Raw genomic sequence first — 12,722 nt, 5'->3', positions numbered from 1 at the left:
CAACCCTTCTGTCAGCATATCAGCAAACTGAACAGCCCACTAGAAAAATCAATGGTCAGTGAACAAACCCTGGGTCTCAGGGCCCTCAGGCCTGGGGCTGGTCATTCTATATGAGCCTGTGGGAATCCCTCCCATCCCCAGGGTAAGTCCATTAAGATCCCTAACCTAACCGTGTGAGGCCTCCTCCTCCCGGCCTCCCATTAGCGGCCCTCCAGCTGCCCCAGAGTCACAGTCCCAAGATCCTGGTCATAGGACTGATTATGTAATGACAGACGGATCACTGCTACGGAGAAGTGCAGGGTGCTACGACAGGTCTGTTGACCCGGCTAAGACCCATGCAGATGGGGGTGGATGTTTCAGGAAAGAATCTCTGAAGCTGCGCTCTGAAGGCTGGGTAAGACCTGGGGGGTGGGGCTGGGTGAAGGTTGCTGGGGGCCAAGTGCACAGCGAAGGGAGGCGGGCAGGGGCCAGATCTAGAGTGCCTCCCCGGGGCCCTCGGAGGAGGGTGCAGAGCTCCAAGGGCACAGCAGAGCGGGCACAAGCTCGCCAGTGGGTGTGCAGCTTTGGGCAAGCAGAGAGGACAGCAGGGGCGTCCTCTGGGGAGTCACTGGCAGATAAGCCTGTCCTGCAGGGAGGGAGGCTGTGCTGGAGGACAGGGCACAGCAAGATGACTGCCACTCCACGCCGCCTGGCAGTAGGCACATGGGAGCGCTGGCCTGGCCACTCCCAGAGGAGGGGCTGGAGGTGAGGGTGAAGCTGCGCTGGCCCCGCTTGCTGGATCCTCCCTTCCTTCAGGACAGCAGAGAATGCTGGGACAGGAGGGACCACAGCCCGAGCAGGGCAGAGGGGCAGGGACAAGGGAGCCCAGGCTGGAGCCAGGACAGGACAGTGAGCTGGGACAGCGAGCGTAGCTGTAAGACCGGCTCCTGTCACCTGCTACGCCAGGATGGGCTTCAGAGGCAACGCCCAACACAGCAGCGCCTGCGGTCCTCCCAGTGGGCCACACTGCAGGTGAGGAAACCTAGGCCGCCACAGGGCGAGGAAGGAGGACAGAAGCGTAAGCTTCACGCCAGCACGGACTTTGGTCTGTCCTGTGGATTGTGCCCCAGATCACAGCAGAGTGCCTGAGCCTAAGCAGGCACTCAGTACTGTTTAATAAATGAATGAGCCAGGTGTGGTGGTGCCTGCCAATAACCCCAGCACTCTAGAGGCTGAGGCAGGAGGATGGCAAGTTCGAGTGCGGTGTGGGCCATTTAGCAACTCAGCGAGACCCTGACTCAAAAAATAAAAAAGGGGTGGGGATGTAGCTCAGTGTAAACCCCTAGCCCTGGAAAAAAATGAATGAAAGAATGAAAAACAGATAAATGAACAGGTGAACAGGGCTTTGGTGCCTAGAAGCCTAACATCTAAGCGGGACATTAAAATGAGGCAACTAAATAAATAAATAAGTGCACGCGGTCCTAGGGCACTGCTAGAATTGAAGCACTGGGGAAGGGGGAGGCCCTGGTATAATTCTCCCCTGGGCTGGTTCGGCATCAGCACCAGGCTTCCTACAGGAGGCCCTTCCGGATGCCAAACCGACACCTACGTGAGACAAGACAAGAAGAGACAGCCCAGGCCTCTGCAGATGAAAGAGCGTCTGCAGCTCCCAGCTCCTCTGACGGCCCGCGGAGCCTGGGAGTCCCAGACACGACACATCACATCCTGTCAGCAGCCAGAAACGGGACGGGAAATGGACGCGAGCAGCGAGCGCATGCCAGGCACCGTCCTGGGCTCCAGTCATCCGCCAGTAGCGAGAGCGGCGCGGATGTGTGGCAGGGGACCGCGCCTGGCCGTTACGAGGTGAGGAGGACGCAGCTCTGCCCTGGGGTCTCTGCAGTTTGTCCTGGAGACAGGTGTCGCCGCCTTCACCTACGACGAGGACGCGAAAGCAGGCGTGGGGGTGTGGAACCCGAAGTAAGTGAGTAAGTGACGGAATCCAGGCCCCGTCTCAGCACGTAGGAGGGGGGCTTGCCCTGGAAGGGGTCAGGGTTTCACTGAGCTCATCTTTTCTCCCCAGGAAGGGGAGAACGGGAGGAAGAGCTGAGGGAGACAGGCAGCCTGCAGAAAGGCAGGAGGACAGGGAGCGGGTGGACAAGAGAGGCACGGCAGGCACGGGCTGGGGGAGGCGGGTGGCACCAGGAGGCGTCCCGAGGGCACGGGGGCAGCCGGGCACCCGTCCCCACTGTCTGCCAGGGTGGCCTCTCCGGAGGCAGGAGGCGGCGACAGGGCAGGAGCGAGCAGCTCCACCAGCCTGGCGGGCCGCGGCCCTTTCCGCTGGCCCGCCTCCCCCCGACACTGCCCGGGGCCCTGGCTCATCGCAGCGCGGGGAACAGAGGGCTCTTCATGCCGACAGAGCAGCGTGGGGCAGGGGGTGCGTGGGCTGAGAGCGCCTCAGACAAAGAGGGCTTTCGGGGGACTGGCCGTGGCATCTTCAGCGAACAGGGGGCCCACAGGCGGCAATCTGGAGGGCTCGGCCCGACTTCAGGAGCACAAGAGGCTCTCAGCCCGGAGCAGCTGTCCTCGGAGCTGCCGCCAAAGGCCACTTACGGCCCAAACAGCAGGCAGGAGAGGCTGGTGCCGAGCGGCCTGTCCCTGGGGCTGCGCCAGCCACGACAGCCAGAGGGAACCCTCAAACCCAGCTGTTCTGGGCGAGCAAGGTGGGGGTCGGGCTGTGGTGCCTCCAGGGGAGCACCGCTGGCTCAGGGCTAAGGCTCACCGCGTGCGTCAGGGGCCGGGTTAGGCCAGGCAGACTCAGGCTCGAGTCTGGGCTGCACGGTGCAGATGCATTGCCTGCCTGCTCAGCTCTGTACGACGGCTTCAGTACGGCACCTTCCGCCTTTCAGGGTGCTACGTGAGCGGGCGAGTACAGGGAGCTCAGTGTTGTGCCTATGCGGAGCACACACTGGGGAACTGTCACTTTATAATGCTGCTGTCACCTCTGTCACTGTTACTTGGGTAAAAGCAGAGATGCACAACAGAGAGAGCACGGGAAAGCATCAGGGGATCTCAGCTCCAATTCCAGCTCTGCAGTTATTTGCTGGGGCAGCTGGGTGTGGTGGCGCACACTCTAATTCACAGGACTGAAGGAGGAGGCTGAGGCAGGAGGGCTGCATGTTTAAGCTCAGCCTGGGCAAATAGGGACTCAGTGAGACCTTGTCTCAAAAAAGGGTTAGGGTGGCTGAATCCCATGGGCACATGTGACATGGTGCCCTGAAGGTCCCCTGTTCTGGCCTTGGGGATCACCATGTTATTTAGCATATCAAAGCCCTGAGAAGTCCTGCAGGGACCTAGTTCAGGCTGTTTACTACTAATAGGACATCTTAATCATCCTACTGACTCTAAGAGCAGAGCAATTTCCCGCAGAAGGAGCTAAAGCCCAGGGGGCTTAAATAATTCCCCAAGGCATTACAGCTGGTAAACAGCAAAATTTTGCACCCACTGTCTGAGTCCAGACCCCTGCTCTGTCTGAGCCTCTGCTGGCTACGACCTCCAACTCGTGCACAGGGCGTGGCTGCGGCGACACCCCGTGGAACACAGCGGGGTGCACTCAGGTCAGAGGCATTCTAGGGGCCCTCCCAGCTTTACAGTGCAGACAGCACCACCGGCCGGGGCGCACTCCTTTGTCTGCTCTATCGGTCAACCTGATGGGTCCACTCCTGAGTGGGCTCGGACTCAGGGGTCGGGGGTCCTGCTGGCACCAGGTTGGGGAGGGACTGGCAGGAGCATGACCTCGTGCCCTTGGTGAATCCCTGTGGGATGCCCCTGCCTGACCTCCGTCCCCTGGCACTGCCATGCTGAGTTGGGTGGGCAAGAGGAGGTCTGGAGACATGGGCTGCGGTGGGCGGGGGCCTGGGTGAAGGGGCCGAGGAGAGGCGCTGACAGTGTCCTCTGGGTTTGGCATCAGCTGCCTCTGCTAATGGCCCCTCTGCCAGCCTAAGCTGCCCCTGGGTCTCCAGCTCCTGCCCCTCAAGACCGTCCTGCCAGCCGCGGCGTCCTCCATGAAGATGGTACTGACGGGAAAGGCAGCGGGCGGCTGTGGCAGTGTCTCTGAGCCCTACCCTCGGACACAAGGGGCAGGGGTTAAGCCACTCTGGTCCATCACCACCACCCCCACAAAGCCCCACACGCTGGGGGACAGCGGGTCCAGGGCAAAAGGCAGAGTCTTGCATTTGGGAGGACTGCCACGGGTGTCCTACTCTGCATGCGACAGTGAATGTGCCCTCTTGTAGCAATGCCAGTGTTACTTGATGGAAACTGTACAGGCAAAAGCCCAGCTGCCGTGTGTGTGTGTGTGTGTGTGTGTGTGTGTGTGTGTGTGGTGCACATACTAGGGGTGATGGCAGTCCTGCCCATGTGGCCTCCTGTTGTGTCCCCCACCCCAAGCCCTGCCCCAGCTGTCCTTCCCAGATCACCACCCGGAAAGTTGGGGTCTCCAGAACTACTTCTGAAATCACAGTTTCCTGCAGTGTCTTTTGCTGCACTGGGGATTGAATCCAGAGTCATGCACTGAGCTATGTCCCCAGCCCTCTTTTATTTTGAGACAAGGTCTCACTAAGTTGTCTAGGCTTGGCTCAAACTTAGGATTCTCCTGTTTCAGCCTCCCAAGGAGCTACAGAGCAAAGCCGCTGACCTCACAGCAGCCAGGAAGCAGAGAGAGTTGGAAAGAGCCAGCGAGTGAGGAAGGGGCTGGGGACAGGCTCTGACTCCGGGGTCACACCCCCGTGACTACTTCCTGGGGCTCTGCCTTCTCACAGCTCACGCAGCATGAACGGATTGGTCCCCTGATGACGTCAGTGTCCTCATGATCACACTGCCCCCCGTGAGACTGTGGGGGCACATTTGAGGTCACCTCCTGAGGCGCCTCAGCTGTAACTACTCATGTTGTTGATAGACACCGGCGGGACACCCTTTGGGCCAGGCTTGATAACAGATGAAGCCCTTGTAGGGTCCCACAAGCAGCAGACATCACTGCCACGCCAAGGCGGTACAGCAGGGGCGGCAGGGCGCTTTCTAGGCGAGGGACAGCAAGGCATCAGCCTCTGTAGGAGCCACACGGCTTCTCCAAGGAGCGACTGTGGAAGCTGAGTGTGCGCCCAGGAGGTGGACCAGCTCAGCCCAAGGGTGGAGGCCTGGCCAGCTGGCAGTGGCCTCCGGTCTGGTGAGCCGGACTCCAGAGACAGGAGCCAAGGCCTGAGCAGCACTTGGAAAAGCCCACAGCGGGCCTGGCTGAGATGCTTCGCCGTTCTCAGGCGCAGCGGGCCTCCTGCGAGAGCCCTCGGGAGAACAGGGATGAGGGCTGCTTCCTCCTAGGCTGGCAATGCCCTTCCAGGGTCTGCCAGGGAGATGGAGCTGCTCTACTAACCAGGCTTTGTCGATGACAAGAGCGCTGAAGAGACAAGAACAAGCGGGCTTCCTGTGCCTCAGTCTCCCCCACCAGCCACACTCCTGGGCCAGCCACTCTCAGAAGGGCCGCAAGAGCAAGGTCACCCTCCCCCAGGGTCAGCCAGTGATGGGCTGAGAAAAACCCCACCGGACATGGATTTCAGGACGAGGATCCCCACCGTGTAACAGCCTGTTTGGAATCTGGCAAGTGGGGACAAAAGGGTACGAGCCTGAGAGGCGAGGGGGCAGGAGACCCCGCATCCCTCAGTGCTGACCTCTACACGGGCTCAGGCTTCCTGCCCCATCCTTGTGCACCCAGCCCCTCATCCCTGACAGCAAATGTGCCATGGGCAGAAGAACAGATAAACCAGCTTTGAAAGCAGCGGAAAAGTCACCAGGAAACGAGGCCCCCTATAAATGTCCTAACGGGCAGGGTGAGCTGGTTGTTCTCACATCCTCCCTCTCACACACTCCTCCCACCAGGATAACTTATTTTATCCCCAGGAAAAACTGCAGGTATGTGTGCTACCCATAGGGACAGGGGACATGGAGTCACGTGTGAAACCGTTAGTCTGAAAGTCTCCGACTTGTTGGGAAGTATTAAATAGTAACCACACAACCACGCTGCCCATTAACCACCACGCTGCCCATAAAGTAAAGAAATGCCTTTGTAACCCTTTTTGATAGACACCTGGCCTCAAGTACCACATGAAGCAAGTGCCCGGCTGGAGCCTGGTAAATCTTCCATGATGCTGATCCAATCAACTCCATATATATTTACAATTATCCTTGATATTTACGCTGAGAAACCAGAATTAGGGGAGGGACTACTTGATAGCTGAGGGCAGGCTGTGCACAGTCCGGGGATGTCCACTGCGTGGCCAGACTTCCCACACACACATGCAAGCAGCCTCACAGCTTTGGGCGCACTTGACCCCCCATGCACCCTAGACTGAGTCAGTACTGCCTCGCTGTACTAGGCCTAAGCAGAGCTGGACATGCAGGGGACAGCAAATGAGGGGTCCAGAAGCTCTGGGACGTGTACCCCCAAGGATGGGGACGGACAAGGCAAGCGGGCACGGAAGGAGGCACAGGGCACGGGCGGTGAAGCTGGCCGATCAATGATCATTCCTCTCACTGATCACTGTGAGGTTAGTAGGTTTCTCCAAAGAGCCGGGCGTGGTGGCGCACCCCTGTAATCCCGGCACTTGGGAGGCTGAGGCAGGAGGACTGTTGCGAGTTCGAGACCAGCCTGGGCTACAAAGTGAGCTCAAGGCCAGCCTGAACTGCATAGTGAGACCCTGTCTCAAAAAAAAGAAAAAAAAAAAAAAAGAAAAAATACCATGCCAGTAGGTTTCTCCAACAATCAGACCACAGAGCTCAGCCTTTTAGTTCAGCAGAATTAAAGGTCAGTCTGCACAGCCCACCCCACCTCCACATATTCTCAGAGTAAATTCCTGCCTGTGAGAGAGTGAGCCAGCGGACGGTAAAGCGGCCAGGCACTGCGCAGCTCCCATCTGTGCTAATCATGTCAGGAGGCCCCTCTGCCTGCGGACCACACAGAGACAGCTCCCCCAGCCACCAGCAATGCTCTGCAGCCCCAGAGCCTCCGGGAGTCCTGGTCAAAGCCTGATCCCCGGAGATAAGATGCTATCAGCTTCCTCCTGCCACTGATCCTGGAGCCCAAGTGCAGATGCCCTGGGCTCCCCAGACCTGGGAGGCCGGGGCTGATTGCAGCTATAAATCCCAGATGGAAAAGGCCTTCCTCAGGCCTTTGTCCTCTCCTGCATTAGCTCTGCTCACCTGTTTAACTTCTTGGGCAAGGAATAAAGAGAAATCAAAGCTTAGGCAGCAGCCATCGATTTAACTACAAACGGTAAATGTCCTTTAAAGAGAAAAATGATACTGATCTGAAGAAGAGGGGCTGCCAGCTCAGGGGAAGGCTTTGCCAGGCACCACCGGGAGTAATTCACCCTCGGCTTGCTGGCGGCAAGTGGGAGCGCCTGGCCTCCTCGGGGCTGGCGGCTGTCAGTCAATGAGTTTAGCAGGTCGGTTTAAGTATTTTTATTGCTAAGCACAATGATTCAGAATTATAAAATACTAGAGTATAGGGGCTGGGGATTTAACTCAGTGGCACAGCGCCTGCCTGGCAAGAGCAAGGTCGTGAGTTTGATTCCCAGTACCGGAAACCAATGCCCCCCCCCAAAAAAAATTAGAGTATAAAGGGACCTGAAGAGGTAACAGATGTATGTAAGGGCAAAGCATTGCAGGGATACGGAGTCTCCCACTTAGCCCCCAAAGACCATCATCTGTAACCCCCCTTTCCAGATGAGGAAACCAGGTTCTGTCAGGCAAAGGTACCCACTCAGGGCCCAGCTAGGAAGCGTGGCCCTGGCATTCGACTCCAACTCTTCTCATTCTAACACCCACACTGTGACACACGCGATGCCACGCCACCCCCCGAGAGTCTCCAGGCATACTGCTGTGTTTCACCAGGAAGCTCTATGACAGCCAGTGGCAGGCAGGAATGATGTACAACTACTGCTTTTCTACTCATTTGTTTATCTCTATCTGCCCTGGTACTTTTTATTTGCACGCATTCATTCTTTCATTTTTTTGGTGATGGGGATTGAGTCCAGGCTCGGAGCTCTGCCACCAAAACACCTCCAGCTCTTTATTTGCTTTTAATGAAGCCTTTTTATTGTTTATTTAATACAAATGTTTGTGCCTTGTAATAACAGCCCAAAGGCCTTGCAAAATGGTTCCTCTGAAACTGTACTGGGGTCCTGACATACGTCAGTTCCCTCCAGCCCCTGGCCACCCTCTGCATAGGGACTATTCCCCTCCACATGCTACAGATGTAAAAACTGAGGCTCCAGGAGGTTAAGTAACTTGCCCAAGTTCATGAAGCAGGTTAGGGTTTGAACCCAGGCAGTATGGCCAGCCTGAGGCCATGGGCCAAGGACACTGACCTACAGCCTTGCAAGCTCATGACAGAGTGCCCAGGTGCCCCTCAAAGCAAAAGCACACCCGGGCTCTGGTTCATGACAGTGCTGTCACTCCTATGCCTGTTCTTGAGAGACAGACAGAGACAGAGACAGAGAGAGCATGAGCAGAGGAGGGTCATTTGCATCTATGAATATGCATATATGAACATTTGCATCTATCAAGACTTATGTGAATAAATGAATGTGTATTCCAGATGCTGCTCAACTCCGAACTGACTCCAACAGCCCAAAAGGAATTCAAGGAAATAGTTCTACATCCAGCAAAACACCATACAAAAATCCCTTCAATAGGAGGCCTTAATTTAGCTCCCAAGCTCCTAGAAGTGACTTAAAATGGCATTTTGCAAACATGGACAGATTCCGAAAGCAGCAGAGCTTCGGCTGGGAACTAAGGCTCTGTGTCCCAGAGGGTGGCCCAGCCACAGGATGACGCCTCCCCAAGGGACACTTACTTGAGCCCTAATGGCCAGGACACTGCCCTCCAAAGGGTATTACGCAGACAGGCAGACTTCGGGCAGCTGCGTCCCTCAGCCCCAGACACACTTACCCGGCAGTACTCGTCGATGGGCTTCAGCCTCTTCACAGCTACGTCCCGGATGTGGCTTCTCCGGAAGAGGATCTTGCCTGGAAGAGAGATTCTCATGAGCTGGGCGAGTCTGGCTAAAGCTCCCCTCATTCTCCCTCCCCTCGACTTCAGCATCTCAGCTGGCTACTGCCCGCTACTACCTCTGTCCACTGTCAAAAACAACAAAACAAAACAAAAAAACAAAAACCAGGAGAGGAACAGTCACCTCTACTGGGGGGCAGGAGGCGCCCAAGGTGGAGGGCCCAAGGCTTCTCTCTGGAGGCTGCCATCTTGGACTTCTATGAACAGCTTGGCCAAGTCACCTTGTCTGGGTCTACAGGCAGGATCGATGCCCGACGTGGGCGTGGCTCTTAAGTGACCTCACACTTACAGTGCGGCCCAACCCACATGCCCTGTTTTGTTTGCAAGCCCATCCTTCCTTGAGAAATCAGCATTCATTTGTGCCAGCTGGGCAGGAATTCCTATTCTTAGTTTAGGTGGGTGGCTATTTCCAGGGCGGCACAAGCCCAGTCCAAGGGATGATGGCTGCCCCAGTCTGACTGTTCCCTGGTGTCACCCTGTGTGTACAGCTGCCAGCTAGCTGGTACATCTCTCTACAGACATGGGCAAGCCTTACAGGAAATGCCAGCCCCTCAGACCTTTTCAGCAGGCTCACTGCACTGGTCACATTCAGTCATGATAAATATATCAATACACAGTCTTTTCACTCTGTTAAATATAGAACCTAAACTCGTTGGTTTGATGTTCAAGGCCTTACACAACTGACACTCCTGTGTCCAGTGGCCATTCATGTCCGGGGACAACACTCCCTTTCAGAAGCCTTTCCTTGGGCACTGGTTGAGCTGGGACTGATTTTCCTTTTTCCAGAACATTCACAGCACGGCATCCATTCTGTGAGCCCTCACTGTATTTTGCGGACCCATAGGACCCATGGAGCCCGACATGTGAGGAAGGTCAGCCAGAGCTGTAACACGCACCTGTGGTTCCAGTCCACCCGCTAGAAAGGCTTCCTACATTCTTAATTCTCACGGTCCTAATCACACCCCCTGCAACAAGGTTAAGCAAGCACACAGCTCAAGCAGCCAGAGCCACAGTTATTGGCTGGGGATGTGCAGAGGACCTCATCCTGGCCAATGAGGGTCAGTAATGAGGCCTCTGGTTGCTAACGGCCCAATGAAAGCCTGGCGCCTCTAGTGGCCAACCTTATTACTGCCTGACAAGGAAGAATGAGAAAAAGGAGTTGTGCTTAGTGCAAGGTAAGTGTTCAATAAAGGCTTCTTGAATGACGTAACAGCCAACCACGAAAGGGCTGGGGGCAGATACCCTTGACATCTTTTCAGAAGCTGGATAGAGATATTCCTGAACCCCAGGTCATCCTGGTACTTTTCATTTGCGAAAAATAAAACAATTCTCTCATTTGTTTAAACTGGTTGGAGAAGCTGTTGCATCATTTGCTCTAAAGGGGTCCTTGTTAAGACCAGCTCCACTGTACGTGTGTAAATGTGCAGAACGCATGTCACTCCACTCGGGCTGCTTCTGCCGCGGTCCAGTGAGGTATAAGCAAGGCCGCTGGCTTGAGGTCTATCTTCCGCCAGAAGCAGCCCCAGAAACGAGGGTTTGTGTGCAGCCCTGCTTTCTGCAGGGCTTCCAGAGAGCGTGCTTAGGGGAGAGGGAGACGGAGGCAGGGCAGGGAAGGGGCAGTTACCAAGGCAGGTACTCTGGGGGCAGCTGGAGCTCGGCCCTGCCGGGGACTCGAGGAGAGGAAGCAGAGTGCACCTGAGGGGAGTGATTACTGAGGCTGGGGGCCGCCACGTTCATCCGCCCATGTCCTGCTTGGCCCCGGGGGCTGCCCCCAGAGCACCGCCTCTGGCACTTCCGGCCATGGGAGCTCCTGTGAGCAGCCGTTGGCAGGCACACAGGAATGGACAGGAGCTGGGCCGGGGCACAAGGGCAGCTGCCGTGACCTCCCCAGCACCACAGTGCAGGCCACCAGCCCGCCTGGGTCAGACCGTGGAAACCTAAGGACCTCCCGCCATGGGCAACGAGCTCCCACTTCCGCCCACGGCCTGCAATTCACTCCTCCTGGCTGCCCCACACTCCACGCGGCACAGCATGGCACACAGCAGATGCCGGCCACCCCCTGTCCTCCAGAGTCTCCTCCCTGGGCTCTCCCTGTCAGAGAGCCGGCCTCCCCGCTACGGACAGAGTACACTGTGCAGACCACAGGCGTCACCAAGGCAGAGCTCTAACAGGCACCCCTGGGAAAGGAGATAAAAGGTGATTTATCGGGACACTGCAGGCAGCTGCCTTGCCGGGGGAGGCTGTCACAGATTTGGAATTCCTTGCTTCTTTGCCTCCTACCCTTTTTTGGATGCCTGTCGCTTTCCTGCCTGCACACCACGGGAGCAAGTGTGTGTGGGGCCATGCGGACGCTGTGTCAAAACAAACCTTGGCGCGAGAAGACCCTCCTCAGGCCCGGCAAGGGGCTGGGGTCTGGGCCTTCCACTGGAGCCAGCTGTCTGCCAGGAGCTGGTGGGCCTAGACCCAGCGCCACCACCAGTTAAGAGGTCTCCAGCCAGAGCTTGAAGGATTGACTGAGGAACAGGGGGCCCCGAGGGAGGGCCACCAACCTGAGGGGGCAGAGGTCACAAGGGAAGGAGGGAGATGGACAGACAAACCGATCCCTCCTACCCACAAGGCTGGCCTTGTATCCTGGGGATGTAGATATCACTCCCGCTTCAGCGGCAGAGATGGAACTAGGTAAGAAAAATTAGCAAAGAGAACACTGGAGACCTCCGTGAGGTGCAGAAGTTCAGAGAAGAGAGGGATAGGCGAGGTGGGGGGTGGGGGCTCCCCGGCTCCTCACCACACCGGCCCTGAGCATGGGCACCATGGGTCCCTCGCACCCCCTGCTGCAAGTGGCCCTGGTGTGGCAGCTTCCAGTCCCCTCCACGAGGCCGGGGACCTGCTGCTGAGGTGCAGGCCAATCCCCGTCTGTCTTAACAGGGCCAGTGCTTTCTTTCTGGAGGTTCTGGAGTAGTCCGCCAGTGGGGGACAGGGAGGGGAGGCCTGGAAGGGACTCTGCAGCCTTGAGCTCTCTGTAAGGAATCTAAACCACATACAGAAAGCCACACTGGCGACTGTATTAAAAGGGAGACAGAAAAGAGGAGGTGGAAGAAAATCCTCATTATGAAAGCCGAGACCACAGGGCATTGAGGCCTCTCATAAATGTACTTCAGCCCCTTTATGGGGAGGGGTCGGCTTCTGCCAGAGGCTTCAAAGCCAGGTGGACGCTGCCCCAGTAATATGATAAGCAGGCAGATTATATGCAGGGCCAGACTGAGCTTATTCCCGGAAGCGGAGAAGAAAGCTGTAAGCCTGGCAGCATCTGGGCGACGAGTGGGGGTCCCTCTTTCTGCCACTCAAGCTGGGCTCAGAAGAAGCAGGGGCCGTAAGTGAGAGTGCTGGGTCCAAGTCCTGCTGGGCCACAGGAGGGCTGTGTGACCTCGTAGCTCATCTGTCCTCCACAGGGACCTCTGGTTCCCATCTGCATCCAGGCCCCATGCTGCTCCCTGAGGCCCTGAGATGCTTCCCTGTAGGTGTGGGCTTGGTGCCACACCAGGGCCACGGGGGCTTCGCCTGCAGCCGTGGTGCTGGATTTGGTAAGTGGGGGAGACAGAGCAGCAAAGTCCCTAGGCGAACCA

At 57.0% G+C, this 12,722-nt stretch overlaps 1 protein-coding gene across 1 annotated transcript in view; it reads right to left on the bottom strand.

Moving 5' to 3' along the window:
* Nucleotides 1-12,722, bottom strand: part of Sh3pxd2a (SH3 and PX domains 2A) — a gene marked incomplete at its 5' end in the record, with an annotated part of 196,155 nt that overhangs the window by 91,564 nt on the left and 91,869 nt on the right. Inside the window, 1 exon segment of the mRNA XM_005403799.2 lies at nucleotides 8,980-9,056. Within this exon segment, the coding sequence (XP_005403856.1) occupies nucleotides 8,980-9,056 (77 nt within the window).

The sequence above is a fragment of the Chinchilla lanigera genome, unplaced genomic scaffold, assembly GCF_000276665.1.
Source record: "Chinchilla lanigera isolate Chin_1 unplaced genomic scaffold, ChiLan1.0 scaffold00084, whole genome shotgun sequence".
Taxonomy (NCBI): Eukaryota; Metazoa; Chordata; class Mammalia; order Rodentia; family Chinchillidae; genus Chinchilla; species Chinchilla lanigera.
The sequence above is the reverse complement of the archived record's forward strand: the minus strand, read 5'-3'. Positions and strand labels throughout refer to the sequence as shown.